The following is a 19,343-nucleotide window of genomic DNA, read 5'->3' as shown; positions in this document are numbered from 1 at the left end:
TGGAAAAGGAATGTATCAACAGCTGAAAAGTAGAGCTGCATTGATAAGGCCATTAATCGATTAGTTGATTTCAAGACAATTAATTGTTAACAATTTTGGCAACTACTTTATTGTTTCAGTCATTTTTTCAAGCAAAAATGTCAAATATTTGCTTGTTTCGTTTTCTTAAATGTGAGAATTTCTGCTTTTCTTGTCATTTATGATAGTACATGAAGAGATTTTGGAGTTTGGACTCCAAAAGACACAAAATGAAGATGTCACTTTGGGCTGTGATGAGCATTTTTCACAATTTTTGACATTGAATCGACTAAGCAATTAATCGATTAATCTTAAAAATAATCGGCAGATTAACTGATAATGAAAATAATTATTAGTTGCAGCCCTAAAGTTGCTCATTAGAAAAACAGCATTAGTCTCCTTATTGCTGCTTTAATAAGACAACAGTGTTATTTCATTAGTATCGTTAGGAAATAGTCATATGTCAGATGCTCATATTTGCTTTAGGTCACTTCAGTCTCCTAAAAAAATCACATTTTGAATCAAAACGTCTGCTTGTTTTACCCCCATTTGTCCCACTAGAGACTACACTGCATGTCTGAAAGTGTTTAAAGTGAAACGTGTCTCACTGTGGAGCGTCTGACCGTTGAGTGAACGCATGCTGTCAGAAGGCGAGGGCTGCTTCAGAGTCTGCTCAGCCTGCTCTCTCCTCTTGGATTCGTACTCCAGAGCTTCTTGGAGTTTCCTCTTGGCCTTCTTCTCCTTCTTCAGACGCTTCTGAATGATCGCTGAGATGGGAGAGGAAAGACCACAGTGACGATAAATGAGCTATGGGGCAAATTAGCAGAGCCCTTATTTCAGACGGAAATCTGATTATTGTAGCTACAGCATTCTAGCAGGAGAAGATAATAACCTCATTCTTAAAATCTAGCACACTATAATAGAAAAAGGGAAATCAATTAAACCTAAATATTTGATAATTTATAAAGATCTTCCTTAATAAAAGACAATACTGACTGCGGCTTAACAAACTGCTAGAGGGAATTAAAGCAAATTGAAAAATTTATTGGGATATTTTTCATGAATTTCTCTCATTAAACATAAACGACACAGTTAGCATACGAAGCTGATGCATTTAACATGAGAGGGAATTTCTCTAAGTTAATGTGTATTACCAATTATGTCAACTGACTCAGAGCAAGAGAGCTGGTGCTAAGCAGATCACTGCGTGTGTGTGTGTGTGTGTAACTAAAGAAACGTAGCCGCGCATGTCAGTGTTGCAATAAGAAACATCAAACATACATGCGGAGCTGTGTATGTACATTCAGGAGCGATCACGTCCACATGAGTGCACCAAGTTTGAACTGCTGCAAATGCATACCCATACACACACACACACACACACACACACACACACACGGTGCGGCTGACAGGGAGGATTCAGTGCCAGGTAGTCGTCAGGCAGTACCTCTGTTCTTCTGCTCCATGGCGAGCTGCTTCTCCAGAGTCTCCCTGAGCTCCCTCTCTCTGAACAGCTCCATCTTCAGCTCCGTCTTCTCCAGCTGCACCTGCTTCTCCTGAGCCCGTGCGTTGTCAATGGCCACTTTGAGCAGGCCCTGCACACACACACATAGATATATATATATATAAATGCACACACAGATATAGAGAAAAGAGGCAGAGCGGGGAGCGGGCAAAGAGAGAGTGATGTGGGCTATTTAAGAGCTTCAAGATGAAGTGACAGCAAACCACAGTGAAAGTGTGTCACAGCAGTTCTTTGTACTGCCCACAGTGGTGAAGCAGAACACGGGGCCAAACGCTGACTGCTGCTACATGACTCCTTTCAGCCGTCTCACCACCTCTGCTGCTCCTTTTATCTGCAGAGATGTCATTATCTTTTAGCTGCTCCACAGCTCCCAAAAGATCTAGGAACATGAACGTGGATCTAGCAGAGATTTTTGTAATAATCTTTTTTTAATAATGAGTAATGACGCTGCTGGTGTGAGAGTGCTGGATGTGTCTGACCCCTTTTGGTCAAAGCTGTGAAATACAAGTGACAATAAACTTTGGAGCTGAAAAAAAAGAAAAGAAAAAGTTCAAATTCAAGAAAGTAGAATAAAATGCCTTTCAGCCAACACCAAAAATTAAAGAGCCTGTTCTCCCCACAATCAAATAATAATATATTTTTTTCCTCTTACCTGTGGCTCTGTTTAACAGTCTAGATTGTTTTGGTGTGAGTTGCTGAGTATTGGAGATATCAGCCATAGAGATGTGAACATTATTTGTTTCCTCTTCAGATGAGCATTAAGGGCCCTCACACACCAAGCTGACGACTGATTTTTTGGGCCCATATTTGACATTTTGATGATTACCTGTATCAGTATTATATTTCAATGATCGCTGATAAAATTAATGAATAATAAGTATAAAGAAAGTGTCAGCTTGGGAGGAACTTTTACTTTGTAAAACCTCAGGGAGCAATTTTATTTATGCCGTATATGATGCTGAACATTTCAGTTTTTATTTGTATTTTAACACAGGGGTCTATGGGGATTTACACTGCTTTAGAACTTTAAGTTGACATTTGATGAATTGCATTTTTCAGCCTCGGAGGTTGTCTCTTGGCCAAAACTTCGGCAATGTGAGCAACAGTCGGCCCTCGTCGCCAGTAATTCTTTGATGTTGGTTTGGTGTGTCTGGGCCTTAATGTTAGCCACATGAGCTAGCAGTAGACGCTTCCCTCTGCACAGTAAGTAGGTTGGTGGGTGTAATTTAGGAGAGAGAAAATAGTTCCTACATGAAACTGCCCATGTCATGATTTCTGGAAAGAGACATTGCTGTTGAGGTTTTTTTTTTCTTGACACTTTAAGAACCACAAGTCAAATGCCATCTAGTTACATTAATTTTAATGGACAAAATTTGAAAACTGTTCTATAAATTTTATATTAATAAGATCTTTGGAACAATTATATTTATACGCAACAAAACTCCATGACTTTGGGAACCCTGTCCATTATATTCAGGAGAACGCAGACATCTTTTCTGCTGATATTTCCAACACTTTGGCAACTTACACCAAAACAATCTAGATTGCTAAATGGCACTGCGGGAAAGAGGAAGAGTATGTATTTCTGACTTTGGGTGGACTGGCCCTTTAAGATGGAGTTCACCTCCTGGTCAAAGCTCCAGTCTGCTAAGTGGAGAGTAAAAGGTTTACAGGCAAGTCAGCATCTTTACTGCACAGACTGACTTTTTATATTTTTCTGCTTTTTTTTCTATACTTCTCTTCCTATTTAACTCCACAGCTGATATTTGTAAGCGGGCTGGACTTGATACACAGAATTAGTCTCTGTAGCACATTTTCAAGCTCCTCACATGGCACAGCAGGAATGAATAATATGAATGACAAGTATCTCATCATGTATCAATTACATTTCTGCCATTGTAAATATACTCCTGACAGTCCTGAATTGAAAGATACTGTGTTCTCGCGTGAAAGCTGTACACAACCGCGGCCGCTTTCATCACAATTATTCCCCATCCACATGCAATTATATCAAATGCACTGGGCTATATCTTACTAATTGTTGATTCTTCTGACCCCAATTTATTCTAAGTTGCTTTATCTTAATTTTCTGCTTGGTTTCATTTTGTTGATTTGTATATAAATATTCAAGGCGAAGATCATTATCAAAGATGACTTAGTGGAGTGTTGGGAGCTCGTGACGGGTTTACTTGTGGCTTTCTAATTACCACACAGAGCCAAAGGAGAAGCAGGACTCTGATGCCAATGGTACGAGTGCAATGAGAAGGGCAGCAGTGTACACACATCATTACACTCAGACAGAAGGCAAATACATTCATCTTTCTGACTGAGGGTGTTTGAGCTGGAGCCTAAATGGCACTCTGAGTAGACGGGTAATGTTAAAGTATGCAGATTTACAGCTGAGTGTGTATGTAGTCCTGATGGTCATGTCAAGTAAACTGAAAGGAGAATGTGGATGACATCCATTTTTTTTGACTAAAAATTGGCTCTTGTAGAGAGTCGCCATTAGGGTTGGGCGATATGGGCTAAAAATGATATTGTGATATTTTAGGCTATATCTCTATAAACAATATACATCTTGATATTTTTAAATCCCTCAAAAGAACTTGGGAGACACAATTGAACATTACAATTTTTTCTTAACCAATTATGCAACCCAGCCCTTAACATTCAGGTTATACATAAGGGAAGTCAAACCACTTCTTACTGACTGTAAGCATGTTTCAAGCTGTTAGACCAAACATCCAAAGCTTTTCTGGAGGAGACAGCCGTGAGCTTAAGTATATCAGTATGATATATTTCACTACAAATAAATTTTAATTATGTTTAACTTTAGCGCCCTCTAGTGTTAAGAACAAAGACACCATGGCACACACAGCTACAAGATTGTGTCCTTGTTTTGTAGACAAACCATATAAAAATCATCGACGCAGCTGTCATGATGTCACCCACTGGTTTTCGACTCCTGTTTTACAGTTATCATTTATCAGTTATCATGAATGTTGAAATTAGCTAGAGAGACCTTTTTGTACTAAACTGTAAATATGTTTACTTTTGCTTTAAAGTTGGGCATTTTAACACTGAGGGTCCATGGGGCCTCGAGTGGCCATTAGAGGAACTACAGTTTTTGGCACTGCGGCGTTGGCTTCATTCTTCAGCCCTGGAGGTTGCTGCTTGGCATCAGAATAATTTAAAATATTCCCAATTCACATGAGGATTTTTCCACATAGCAGCTTAAAAAACAACGTATGATTTTTAGGTGTCGAGATCCTTTAGCTGCTTGTAACTTGAGCAAACTGGCTTGATTTTTTTCAAAAACATGGAAAGAAAGCAATAAATAATTTAACAGGACATTAAATAAACAAACACACAGAGCAAGGACCTGCTGTAAACAGTATTTTCTAGACATTTTTTCATTTGAAAAAAATATAATTTTCTAATAATTTAAACCCTCTCTCTCTCTCTCTCTCTCTCTCTCTCTATATATATATATATATATATATATATATATATATATATATATATACACAGACACACACACATATAATTTTTACTAATTTTCAGGTCATTTATTTTCTTATTGCCTTTTTATAATTTTTTGCGGTTTGCAGCCATCTCTTTCCAAGCTGCTCACTGTCTTCCATTCCCCAAGTTTTTGACAGAAATCAAACCAAGTTGCTCAGGTGTCAAAGGTTTAAAAGCTTGTGAAAGGCGTCTGAACGCAGCACAAGAAAACTGATGTCAACCCAGGTTTCAAAGAAGATGCTGACCTTAATGCTCCAACCAGTGTTTTTCAGCAAGTTGTGTCAAAATGTATGAACTCTATCTTGTTACGAGGGCACAACTGCGTTAGCGGACAATACCTGTATGTTGGTGAGGAGAGTCTCTATTGACGACAAGCCATCTGGGAAGAGGAATGGTGAGGGGAAGCCGGGAGGCAGAGCCTGTCCAGCCAATGACAACCTCTCGTAGCTGTCTCTTGCTGTTGGGGTGCACATTGAGTTGTCCTCTGCAAAGAAAAATAATTACATTGAGCATTTTATTAATAATTCATTGAGTTCCATTCCTGAAACCTGAAAACTAAGTATGTGAGTAGTTTTTTGGTGATGCTGACATGTATTGACCCTTTCTTGAATTGACCAGTAGAAATGACTGGGTGTATTGATTCCCAACAGCTAATCCCAGCCTGCCCCCCCCCCCAGTGACTGGTCCCTTGGAGATTCCTTTTGTATTACTTCTTCTCAAGGCCTGAGTGCCGGGTTCAACAATATCTACCAGGACATAAATCCAGCTTCCTCCATTTAAGAGATGTCATGTGGACTCCAAAATCAGAAGCAGGCCCGCGGTTCGACCCCAGAGGCTCGGGCTTCCTTTGTGCATGCACGCACGGGTGCCTGTCAAACCTAAGATGACATCATCCTCCATTCATCACCGGCGGAGGGGTAGGGCCCTGCCATCTGCTGTCCAGCCTCTCCACCAGGCCTCAGAGGAGGAAAGAGGAGCAGAGGAGGGAGGGAGAGAAAGCAGGAGGCAAAGCGGCAGACACAGATACAGCCTGGTCAAACTAAAACAGTATGTCTGACACTGCTGTTTGTTGCCCCATCAGATCTGACACATGTTTTTGTCCAGCGAGCTTTTATCAAGCCAACAATTTGTAAGTGCTACCATCTTGCAGAGCGCCCGTTTATTAAACACACCCCGCCGAAAAAAGGGTCTCCACAGGAAGTCTGCACCATCAGCTGTTTAATTGTTAATTTAATGAAAAAGTTTTATTTGTAATGTGGAACCCTGGCTGTGTTGTGCACAGCACCTCTCTGCTCTCATCCACTATTCATATCTGTTTATGTGGCAGGCTGAATCTTGTACAAACAGCGAGTGGAGCCGAACAGCCCTGCCTCTCCCTCCCATCAATATTCACCAACGCTAGCCAAGTGCTGGGAACAGCTGGTCTTACATTAATTAGTTTAAAGTATTTATTTCACCCATCCTCAGAGCAGATTGAGCAAAAACATTGGAGATTATTTCAAGCATCTGCAAATGCCCTGGAAACATCTCCGCGCCAAAAGTCGAGTGTTAGGATTCACAGTTTAGGTTTGTAATTTGAGGAACGTTTTTTTTTTTTTTCTCTCTCTGAGAGGGGAAGATGGTGAAATATGCACCGCTGGTCCGTGGAGAGAGTAAACAACCTTTCTCCTTTTTTCAGATGGAGTTCACTCCTGTTGATTAATTAGAATGGATGGTTGCCTAATGGATTAAAATTTGTTTATAATTTGACTTCATAAAAATAATGAATTGCCTACTTTTAAGAAGCCACTCCTGTGGTAATTTGTTTTGTTTGGTGCAGTCCTGTCTGCATTTTGAGGTGGGCGTCTGGGTGGAAATATAAAATGCACTCTCCTTATACAGTGGCACAACATGAAAGTCCCATTTTATCTCAATAAAATAGCTAATCAAAGATCAAAAGCATTACAGTTGGCTCCAGCTCAGGTTGATATAGATGTATTGCATGCATTATATGCATGCATCACCCACCTCCAATAAAATCACCATAACAACTAGAGACGTTAGTAGACCTCGGGGAAAGGTCTGCTGTTGTAGCTTTGTAATTGATTTGTACTGTAGGCACTTTGTCCCTTATTTAGTGTTGGCATTAATCATAAATCATTGCTTTAACAAACTCCGGCTTCCCACTCAGCAGGCCTCCCCTCCAACACAATGTTGGATCACACAGAATATTTGATGGCTTTGTTGCAGGGGAAACAACCTGTCATGCTCTGGGAAAAGCAAACAGCGTGTTTTGTTCGACAGACTCCAACTACAGTACAGCACCCCTTGTCAGATAACATTTCCACCAGGAGCTATGCATGAATACAGGCATTAAAAAAAAGGAAAAGGAAAGCTAATAAGTGGCTAATTTAATCAATATAATCAAAACTGGCTTAATGAAACTCAAATGTAAATTCCAGCAGAACACGATCGAGATCTGTGGCTTCTGTGCTTCTAATGTTATTGCACCCCCCCCCTCCTCTTTTCTCTGTGCCTGGCTACAAATGCTGGCATGTGTTTGCATGTTTATTTCTCACCATTGCTCCAGAATCATTGACTTCAACTTAATTACAGCGACAGGCGTTGGAGTGATGGGGGCCGGTGGAATGGAGTACTCTGTTTCCAGGTGATATTTCTCCACTAGCAAGGCTGCCAACAGCAGCTGTGACAGCCTCTTGTGCTTACCGTACGCTAAAGGTACAGTTAAGGCCCCCCGACTATGAAATACTGTGTGGAAAAACACTCGCAGGTCACCCCTGTCACAAATAACATTTCATGCACAACTGTTTCGGCGGATAATAGGAGCCACAAATAAAAATGGGACGCTGTAAATACAATGCATTCTGAATGAAATGCCATAATTTAAAACAACGCCCCCCCGCCTCCCCTCCTCTCTCCGTCCTCCTCCTCCACCCTGCTCTCAATAGCTGCAGAGGGAGTCCTTGACAGTGTGCTAGCAATGATGAATCACCTATCCAGTTAATTTTCTCACTCCTCATGTGTTGTGCTGCTAAAACAGGGGCCCAGGAATTGACTTGACAAACTATGAATGTAAAAAATATCACTTGGAGGGATCTGGGCTTATCTCCAATTTACATGTTATTAGATTTGTGTTGCAAGCGGCACTTGGACCTAGCAAAGCTGAGGCAAAAAAGATGGGGCACATGATAACCAGAGATAAAACATGTCTAAAACCCACTTGAAAGCCTTTGAAATATTTGATGGAAAGTCACAGGGAGCGACGAGAGAAGCAGAGAGAGAGGAAACTGGCCTGATTTAAAATGTGACAGACACACATTGCAATCTGTGGTAAATCTAGAAGAAACCTTGGGAAATTTAGCTGCAATCTCTGGATAAATAGCTGTAATTGACCTTGGGAGTTGAAAATGTGCCATATGTTTCTGGTTCCTGTGTTTGAAACTGGGTCCCTCAGGACATTTCAGCTGAGTCCTCACACGAAGGCAGTGCAAGCGAGAGAGGGGAGGAAGATACAGAAAGACACACAAAGAGAGAGAGAGAGAGAGAAAGAGAGAAAGAGGATGAGAAGGATGCCAGGAAGGAGAGATAGATGGTTGAGGACAGAAGATGGATGGATGGATAGATAGGTGAGGCCGAGGAAGAGGAGGCTGCAATAGAATGGGTGTGCAGAGAATGAAAGACTGACAGAGAGGAAGAGAGATAGGAGAGGAAGAGAGAGGGAGAGCAGAGGTACATTTGGCCGGCCAGTCAGTGTGATATATTGACAGGTGAAGCCTTTGTCCTTGCAAACCTGTGTTCCTCCCAGCAGGAGAACTGAATGCTAAACCTGGAGGGTTGTCAGCGCAGCCAACACAAAGCGAGCCACTGCTTTTCACTGCACAATTACATTTGATTTGACCTGCCAGGGCTGCGGAGAAACCAGCCTCCTTCAAATGGAGTAGTTATGACCTCTCGGACAGCCATTAGCAGCTAACACAGCATTATTCCACCTGCACTTAAAGCGCTGGATTTGGAAAATCTTGTCAAGGGAAATATCTGTCTTCTGGTACAAATGCAGTGATGCAGAGCTGGGCAAAAAAAAAGTAGTTGCATGCAATTTGAGCACTTTAAAAAAACATGAGCCCGGCTTATCTTGCAAATGATGTCGGCACTCTGGAGGGTCTTTCGGGCAAAATAAATTCAGCTTTAACTGTGTGATCGTTTTAAACAAGAGCTCTTATGGTATGTCACAGCCGTATTTTAAAATAAAATGTAGATATTACTTTATGTCTCTTGTGTTTAAATTGCAACATTTGCACACTTTTAAAATCAGGTTTCCAAGCATTAAGGAAGGTTAATATTAATGTCTTCACTCGGGATGGGCATTTGAAATCATTTTTAGGTGCAAGGACTAACATTAAATTATTATTCAGTACTTGCAAAAAACAATTCAAAGCAAAACAAAACATCACAAAACATAAGAGTTAGGTCCAAGTTTAACATCCAAGTGAAAAAGCAGGTAGTAACTTTCTGCACAGACTGTAGAGACAAGTTCTGACACGCAGGTTTGAAGGTATATTATGCAGGATTGTCGATTGCTGTTTGTAAGCACACTCACCAGCCAAAGCCAACCCTGACTCCCTCTTATTTTGTCTCTGTTTTGCCTCTTTTGCTGCTTATGGTCTGGCACCTGGTCGCTACGTTTTTGTCTTGACCTCACCTGAGCGCGGTGAGTGAACAAGCCTATAAATGTCCCGAACACAGAAAATAAGAAAATCTAGGCAGAGGGCAGAATCTCTGCTGAAAAACACACCACCACAAACTTCTGTTGGTCGCAAGTTATGATTGACACGGATTGTTTTCATATGACTTTATACAATGTTTTTTTCATGCTAGCCATTCTAGCATTAGATCGAGTGATGTCTAATAGGAAAGGCTTAATGTTATCTGCAGCTGTGCAGATCTGTTGTTTTTGCTACATAGATCTGTGCAGATATTTTTAGGTGGTAGTTAAATCAATTTGTCCCATCCAAAAAATGAAAACTTTAAATAAAAACAACAGAGTCAAATTCTGTTTTATTTTATATATGACTATCTTTTCTTTTTCAAAGCAAAAAAAAGTGATGACTCTAAACATGAACAAATAGTGACGTGCTAATCGAGTACGCAAGTACTCGTGCCTCATCTCCACGTCATCTGTACGCAGGTGAATCAATCGCTAGATCATTCATTCTTATGCCAACGTCTGTGATCTGATGTTTGTGAAACCCTGCCTACCATTTTTATTGGTCCAGAATTTGCGTGTGTTAAAAATTATTTAACTGTTCGAGCAGATTTCACACAGACCATATGCACTGTGCCACAGCAAGTTAGCATAGAAACAAATTAGCGAGCAGATTGATGAATGTAATACAGCTTTATTTATGTATATTTTCTAAGTGAAAAGTTTGATGGCATAGCACGTAGGGTGCATGCATAGCAGATCATTCATCTTTTAACATGTTTCACACAACTGGCTACACACCATACAAGCCAGCCTCCTCACCTATATGTCATCATGCATTGTTGGTCCTCTTTTTGTCCATATGCATACTTGGATGGTGAAAAAATACTCCAAATGAACTTTTCTGCCATTTCAGGCGTTCATAAAAAGACATATTACACTGGGTTGAACACTAGGGGCGCACTCCATGTACTATAAGGAAATATGTGTGGAAACGAGGTGTCGTCTGCATAGAAAAATTGCACATGAAAGCCCATAATTTACTGATGGGTTGGACTGACTTGCAGCCACACTTCTCTCAAAGTAAATAAGAACCTGCAGGACATGCTGTGGGAATGTGTGATGAATCCATACGAGACAAATTCCTTTAGAATGACTATCACTTGCATATGTTGTGCATATGTCTGTGTAACAGCCTGTGTACACTGCGAAGAAAGACAAAACACACGTACGCATCGGTATGCAAACAAAAAAAAAAAATCGCCTCAAACACACACACACACACACACACATTCATTACACACATGCGCAGCACACACACTAATGTGCCCTCATCACATTTAAGCTAATTTCCTTTTCATCACGGAGAGAGGAAAATGAGTGTTTGCCCCATCCCTGCTGGGGGACAAAGTCAAGAGCCCCGGTCGGTTTGGGCTAGATTAACAGGTAACATTTGGCTCCCACTCTCTTATCACAGCATGAAAATCAAACCGCGTGTTTTCCTCTATCGCTCTCTCTTTCTCCCCTCCCTAATGTTCCCTTCACTTAGAGATGAAATCGCTTGCTGCACAAACCCATTTGGAGAGAGGAGAGAAGGTGAGCGGGATAATCAGGCTGGCCACTGGGCCGTGTTTCCTAAATGCTCTCCAAAACATTACTGTGCACAGGCATAAAATTAGCGCCGGGACCTTAAAATGTTGACATTTAGCATGACTTTTTGGAGAGTGACACCCTCATATTTTCTTGTAGGATATCATTAAATTTCAACTGCCCTATGGCTGTGCCTTTCCATTAATAACCAATTCAGTGTGTCACTTCTCCCTCTCTCCCACTCCCTCTCTTGCCACCTTTTTAAAGTAATGAGTCCATTGCTTTGCCTTAATAAATTGAATCGTATTCTCAAGGCCACATGAAGATAGAGCCACAGATGGACAGGCTGCATGGAGGAAATAACCATAAATCCTTTACTGTCAGAGAGGCGGTCTGAGGTGACAAAAGAAGACAATCGCGATGCTCAATTGGGATCACAGCGAGATCACAAAAGACACAGTTAAAGGTTGATTCTCTCTGTTAAAACTGTCTTTTCCTGGCATGGATAAAGACTATTTTTTATTGCTTTCATTGCTGAGAAAACTCCCGCTAATGATTAAATTTAAAAATCTAATCATGCATGGCGATTAGAGTGATGACTGTCCGTAATATTCTGCAATGTACATTATGTATAGCACAGTGGAGAAAATTATGAACTACAAATTGTGCTTTTGGAGCATAGATTAGAATATTATGGTGCCAACAATTAAAATCGATTTCATCATTTGTTTAACTGTTAGCTGGAAAGGAAAAAAAAAGGGGGGAGAAAAAACAGCAAGGGAGGGAGAGAGAGAGGGAAATGGAAACAGAGAGAGCAAGAGGCAAGGGAGCAGAATCCGTGTTGACTTCCATTCAGGAGGAAGATATCTTGTCTTTTTATGCGGCCCATGTCATATTTATTGCATAAAGGTCAGAGTGTTCATTTGTTCAAAGTCAGCGTTTTCCCTCTCTCCTCTCCTCCATGTAATAAATGCAGGGGCTATGTCATTATCGGACCTCTGAGGATTACAGGCTTGGCTGACTGTGATGACTGCATAAAAGCATACAGGACTTTTGTTTCTGCCAGCGCACACCTTCAAATGAGCTCTTAAAGCGAACAGTAGTGGAGACAAAATGGCATTTTGTGGAGAGACGATCGCAGTTAGAATGGTGGAAACAGAACGGGGCGAGGTGATTAAAGGTTGGAGATCGCAGCAGTAAATCCATGACCTTAGTTTTTTTAAGTCCAAACTGAAGGCAAAAATAAACTAAGAAAAGAAAATGACAGCTGCAGGGTTCATTCATATTTTAGCCAATACATTTCAGGACTGCTCAATGATTTCAAGGCATTTCTTCATGACTGTACACTCTATGAAACAGACATCGATACTGCTTATCGATTCTTTTTCACTGTTTTGTAATAGCTTTTTTTGATACTATATACTGTTTTGTAATAGCTTTTTTTAAATACTATATACTATTAAAAAAACAATAACAACAAAAAACAATGAATTCAGAACAGGATTAGAACTGATTATTTAAATAAAACGTAGAGACTATTTGTTACTTATCAGAGGGGAGGGGCTGGATTTGTGGTTGTATTTGTTTTAATTTTACTGCCAATTTCTAAAGAAAACGTGTCTTTTCTGTCTCAGAAATTTGTGGGTTTGGATGGCATCACCATTTTTTCTTTAAAAGTTATTTTTGCAGTTTTCAAAGAAAAAATGTGTGTGATTTTTTTTCTTTTTTTAAAAAAATGTGGTTGATTTTTATTTGCATTTTTTTCCTTGCAAATTTCTTGGTGATATTTTAAGAGTTTTTTTCTTTAAAATATTTTAGTTCAAAAATTGTGGACATCTTTTTTTCCTTTAAAATTTTTTGGCATTTTTTTTTTTAAGAAAACATGCCCTGCCCAAATAAAGAGACACAATATATCACAGCCAGAAACTAGAAAAACAGAAATTATCTTTGGATTTTCAAATTCCTCTCAGTCCTTGAAACCATACAAAATTCTATGACTTTTCCAAAACATTCAGGGTATATAAAGTTTCCATAATATAACCTGGAAATTGCTATTTTACCAATTACGTGTTTTTCATGAACGTACAAACCCTGCAGCCAGGAAGACTTGAATAGATTTCTGTAATTCACCTATTGACTACGAGTCCAAAGAAGATAATACTGACAGAAGGACATTATAGTGAGGCACTTTGAAGGTGTTTGGATTGTCTTTGCATATTGACCTCCGTTGACCGGGTCCGTTTATTGACAGAAGAATCCCAGAGATTAAATTGGCCTCAACTATTGATTGGGTATTTTGCCTGAATCATTCCCATTTCAGAGGGGGATCATTTGTACTGTATACCCCGCTAATCTCTCTGACCCACTAATCATCAAGCCATTTATTTCGCACTCTTTGTTTAGTTCTCCTTTGTTTAGCATTTATTAATTCATTAGAGCAACTTCTCATGCAGCTTAACTTAGACAGTGACTGGGGAGTCCTGTTTCCACCCGATAGCAATGTGCATTCCAGTAAAAATATGCCACCGAATATGCACCCAACATCACAATACACATGCCAATTACATATTGATAATTAAGCATTCAAACAAACAAACAGAGAGGAAATCCCCCGTAATCACCAGGTTTTAATGGAACAAGTATTAGCTTGGTGTGGTTGGCCAGATAGCCTGCTGCTAGATCAGAGCTTCGCTGGGTTTGGGAGAAGGAGGGGGGGTAAAGGGAGACACATTGGTGTCATTGCCTGGCATTGCAATCCTACAGGGAGACTCTGTGCCGTTCTGTTGCTGCTGAACGAGCGTCGACGAAGGCTGGCTCTAATCCAGACTGGATATACTGAGCTGCTTTTAAATGAAGATGAAAGAACAAAAGAGGAAATGGGAAATGTAAACTTTAAAAGGCCTGGCTTAGGAGCACTTGCTCTATGGCTGCCTGGTGGAGAAGCTCAAAAATGGATGCAAATCCATTAGCAGTCCCGGTTTCACAGTTATAAAAATACTTAAGGGGTTTTAATAGGAGCGACGTGTTAAACGTGTGGAAATCTGTTTTGATAACATTATTCATAACACTGGCTTTGCGCTGTGTGAATTAATAACACTTCATTTACAGACGGAAGAAAGCTGGCATGGTATTTCCAGTTAAAGAGATTAATTTTTAAACACCTAATTGACAGGCTGGGGTTAGGCAGGATAAGCAACAGACTATAAGGCTGCAGCTGCAAAGTCAAGGTGACTGGAATACTCAGAGAAAGGCTTTCAAAAAGCAGAATAGAGAGCAGAGAGGGAGGGAGTGAAGAGAATTAGTCCTCAAGCACTTTTCCCTCCGCCCCCTATTCTTCCTCTCTTTATTAGGAATGATTTACTTTCTCAGTGAAAGGATATAAAAGCTCAAGTATAGCGGCGTAATTATCGCAGAGTGAAAATTTAAAGGTTTGACTCACAATGTCCTCAAGTCAGTGAGCAGACTGCCAGACGATAAGAGTGACTGTGTTCAACACTCGGCATCCAATTGGTTGTGTTTTATGGGCTTTGCCAAGGAAGAGCACACAAACAGCACTCGGCTCTGCAAGTCTGTAAACATGATGGACTGTGGCAAACTACTAGGGCTGGTGTTTACCTTGGCAGAGCCTGGCCCTGGCATGTCGGCAGCATCACTTAATTACTGTTTACATGTAAATATTAAATTATACAAACAACCCCACAGAATGTCTCCAAAAGTACAGAAATACATATTCAGGGTCAACCTTATCTGTCTGCAACAGTTGCCACTGTGAAGATACGAATTGTTTTGAATCGCAAATTTTTCGCCCGGCATTGTACATAATCTTCATAATTGTTTAATGCTGTTGTCCAAGGGCATTCGGGTAAATATGTTCCCATAATCTGCATAATAGCAGATGCTCAGATATGTAAAACGCACCTTGTGTTCTCGGAGAGAAAAAAAAAGAAGGCTATTGTTCAAAACACTTTTATCAGGAATAAGGACTGTGATCATTAATGTCTCCAGCAAAGACAGAGAGATGATTGCTTTGATTGCAGACCTGTTTTCCTGACAGTCCGGAGCGGCATATATAGTCGAGCACTGGTGCCTACTGTGCATCTCTGGTATGGCTGAGTAAAGCACTTGTTCATTTGCAGTGAAGGGTAACATGAAACAGGCCTCAGCCTTCTGATGGACAGGGAGATTTCACCTTCGCCAGTGAATGATAATGCATTATTAAATTTGCCTCTCTGCTCACTAGATACACTTAGCTGACCACAGCATATTTATCTCCCCATCCGAGGCTCACGTCTTGGCAGGAGAAAGCATTCTGTCACTTTTGAGGCATTTCAAAGATTAAAAAGAACCTCTCTCTTTTCAACGTCCCTAAAAGCATCCCCCCTTTTCAGTGAAATGTGATTAGCAGGAGATGGTGTCACGCAATGGAACATTCATGAGGGGGAGAACAAATATCCAAATGAACTCCCATGTCCTCGAGGAATAGCCCCTCTCTGCACCATCAGCAATCTCTCTCACATGGGCTGGGGAAATTTGATTGATCCTCTATTGAATTATTTTTTTGCACTCTTTCATTTCAACGGGACGCACTGACAAGTTGTTTGATCATAAAGCATTATTGTCTGCCAAGTCACATTTCAGGGTTGTGATGGCTAATGATCTTGCCTCCTGACTTAGGGAAAGTCAGGTAGTCAGCATGTGTTTGAAGCTCGCAACGCCAAGGACATCGGGAGGACTGAACAAAACACTATGCATTAAAGTCAGGAAGATGAAGAGAAGGAGCTTACACGGAACATATCGAACTTTTAATGATACTGTACGGAGATACCATCAATGTCAGTGAAATATTTACGCCGCAAAAAGAGCGTGCAACTAATGTCGAAACTTTTGCCTGACCCAAAGTCCCCCGACTTCCTTTTTATCATTGCAAATGCTTATGCAAAGGAGGAGCAGAACAAAGACTACAAAGGCTGGGAATCACTTTTTTTTGCCTTTTTCATCTTTTTTTTCCAAAATATATTCCCCCCTCTACATGAGCCCATCAGTGTCCACAGGTCCTTGCCCAAAGCAGCTGAACGTAATAGACTGTGACACTGGTACCTGCTCCACTTCATCATTCACACTGTAAACTGGGACTGCAGACAGCACACAGTGCAGCAGCCACTGGACATACAGGCAGCATCCTGACAAAGAAAAGGCGTGGCAAGTCAGCTCTGTCCGATTTCTCAGTTCTCCACTTGCACATTGTTGCTTGACGTGTGAACTTCATGTCTGTTTACTTCCTGTCAGCTCTACAGTAACGCTACCTTCACCTCTGACCTCAGTGATCAGAGTGGCTTTTCATTCTTTGGTTAGTTACTTCACTTTTTGCAGTTAGATTTGTACATGTTGTTAGGGAAGTGCTATATTTTTTTTCTGTAATATAATTTTGAATATGTAATCATATGAATGATAAATATGGTTTTCTGGACATTTTTCCCTAGTTTCTTCATAATAACTCGTAATCCCCCAACAACACAGCCTGCAGAAACTCATGTTACAATATAACAAGTGCATTTGGATTCTTGAGGGTGCAACATCATTGGGGATGTAGTTTTATGAGTGAAAAGAGCTAAAAATGCACATGCAAGAGGCATCACAGTAGCGTAGAGGGTAATCGGTGAAAAAGCACTTTGATCGCTCAGGTTGGAGGTGAAGGTCACGTTACTGTGGAGTTGACAGGAAGTAAACAGACAAAACTTTTCACAGTTATGGAACTTGCATATTGTTAATAGTATTTACGATTAATATTTGTGGTGTTTTTGATCATTTTCACTTCAGTGTCTCAAATGTTACAAAGCTAACTGTGAAAAGTGAAGTAACGTTAACCCACTTATGGATGAAAAAGCACTTTGATTACTAAGTTTGGAGGTGAAGGTAACATCTCTGTACAGCTGACGTGAAGTAAACAGACGTGAAGTTTGTTAAAACAGAATCGTCGCACTACAATGTACAAGGACAGAGTTGATATCAGGTATGAAAGGATGAAACCTGGAGGTGAGATAACACACCACAGGCATCCATTTGTGCTTGGGAGGACATTATGAGTGCATCTCCTGTTGTGTCAACAAGGATATATAACGTTTACCGGGGAAGCGCCAATATCATATTACCAGTGAATCACCCGCTTTTAAAATATGGTTTACAGAATCAGTTTACACACTGTAGCTGCCTCTGACTCTCCTGTCAGGCGTTTTAGCTGTGCGTAAAAGAGATGTGGCATGTTTAACTGCAGCGGGAGGGCTGAGGTAGAGTGGTGAAATTTGTTGTTGGCAAAATGCTTAAACTGCCACATGGTATTTACAGAAAACTCTTATACTTCGACGTACATACATATGGCTTGTGTTTCAAACACCTTCTCCCCGAGGAAATAAAATGATGTCAAGTGTTTGATGTCCAAAGTGAGTTTACAGCCAAAGGCTTCCGTACCTTTCAAATTTCCCCTTGTTTGTCAGCTACCTGCTGTTTCACGAGACAGAGGCTTGTCGGAAGCTATCGCCACAGACTTTCTGTTTGAAGCAATTCAATTAGTCACATGTGAGATAACACTTAGCTTTCTACCAGCCTTTTTTTCCCTCTCACACATCATCTAACTTGCCTTTTTTTTCTCAGGCAAAATTTGGACAAAAAATAATCAAGTTCAAACAACGGCCCCCCCAAACCAACAAAAAAAAAAAAAAAATACCATCTGGTTACTCTGCACTGGGTGACACAACTTTGGAAATGGTCTTTTTTAGACAACAACAAACAGCCTTTGTCCTTCATCAGCAGAGATGACATGAAAAAGATGAGACGTGTTCATAGGATGTGAGTGATGTGACATTATAGTGGCTGTCTCTGAGGTGTCTGGCTATTTAAATAGCTTCCATATGAGCCGGGGCACTGCATCCTTCCTCTGCGCCCACTGTGCTCCCTTCTAAGAGTGCATTGCAAGAGATTAATTTAATGCTCTGCCAGGATCATAAAGATCAAACAAGTGGAGAGATATCATTAAACCATTGGAATGTTATCTCATTTATCTAAACAAACTGATGCGATGAACAAGCCTAATTAAAAAGCGCACTATAAACAAAGCTTCGCATGGCGAGGCCTCACCCCTCTTTAACAATGGAACACATTTATTTTATTAATCTAATGCATCATGTATCATATCATTACAGTTCAATATATCTATCATTAATTTTATTCCCTTCACTTAAAGCTTTTATTGGAATTACTTTGGTTATTAGTCGGTTCTAATGTATTGGTTACCTCTGAATCTGGCTGCTACAATCTCTCTTATCTCGCTGCATAAACCTGTGCATGTTATTCAAATTGCCTCATTTATTATGATAGCTTCCTCATGTAAATTGTGCTGACTGCTCGCCCTTGCACAGTCCTCATTAGACTAATGAAAACCTTCAAACGAAAAAACTAAACAACCTGCCAAATAAAGGTCTGGGGTTATTATGAAAATTACAACTGTGGGAGCCGGGAGAAGCTCTCTTCATTAATTCATGCTCAGCAAATTGGTAACTAATTTAGTTGCACTCCTCTGCATTAATGGGTTATTTTATAAAAATGTTTTCCACAGCCCGAGACCTCTGGTGCACACACTGGAGAGCTCGGAATCCTAATCAAGTCCAGTGACATATTAGGAATTGACAATCTCAAAGATAATGCAGCGCGTGTTTGCGGGTAGATGTGTGTGGGTCAACTAGCTAGAATTGCTGTGGATTGCTGGGTCATTTGCTTTCTCCTCTAATATTGCGGAGAAATTACAGTCCATTTGTGTTGATTATCTGAGTATGGAGGAGGCACTTCAGTTAAGAAGTAAGATTTCTGCTGCTGAGGAAACAATCAGTTGATTTAGTGTGTGGATACTTGGTTAAATCTCCTTCTTTCTCTGTTTGCATTGCTCTGTTTGCCTCTGTTCATCACACACACACACACACACACACACACACA

The 19,343-nt window shown here is 40.4% G+C and overlaps 1 protein-coding gene across 7 annotated transcripts in view; it reads right to left on the bottom strand.

The window, feature by feature from the left end:
- Positions 1-19,343, bottom strand: part of dachd (dachshund d) — a 120,474-nt gene that overhangs the window by 6,982 nt on the left and 94,149 nt on the right. For 4 of the 7 annotated variants that reach the window (XM_042494546.2, XM_042494549.2, XM_088083473.1 and 1 more), the window contains exons 7-9: positions 5,407-5,552; positions 1,466-1,613; positions 627-785 (exon numbers count right to left, since the gene is read on the bottom strand). In XM_042494546.2, coding sequence (XP_042350480.2) covers positions 627-785; positions 1,466-1,613; positions 5,407-5,552 — 453 coding nt within the window. The remainder of the gene's footprint in view (positions 1-626; positions 786-1,465; positions 1,614-5,406; positions 5,553-19,343) is intronic. The other 3 variants (XM_088083475.1, XM_042494552.2, XM_088083477.1) reach the window with 1 other exon arrangement.

This window comes from Plectropomus leopardus, chromosome 10 (genome assembly GCF_026936395.1).
Source record: "Plectropomus leopardus strain MGB_pleo_1.0 chromosome 10, ASM2693639v1, whole genome shotgun sequence".
In the NCBI taxonomy this organism is placed as follows: domain Eukaryota; kingdom Metazoa; phylum Chordata; class Actinopteri; order Perciformes; family Serranidae; genus Plectropomus; species Plectropomus leopardus.
This window is presented reverse-complemented; position numbering and strand designations above follow the sequence as displayed.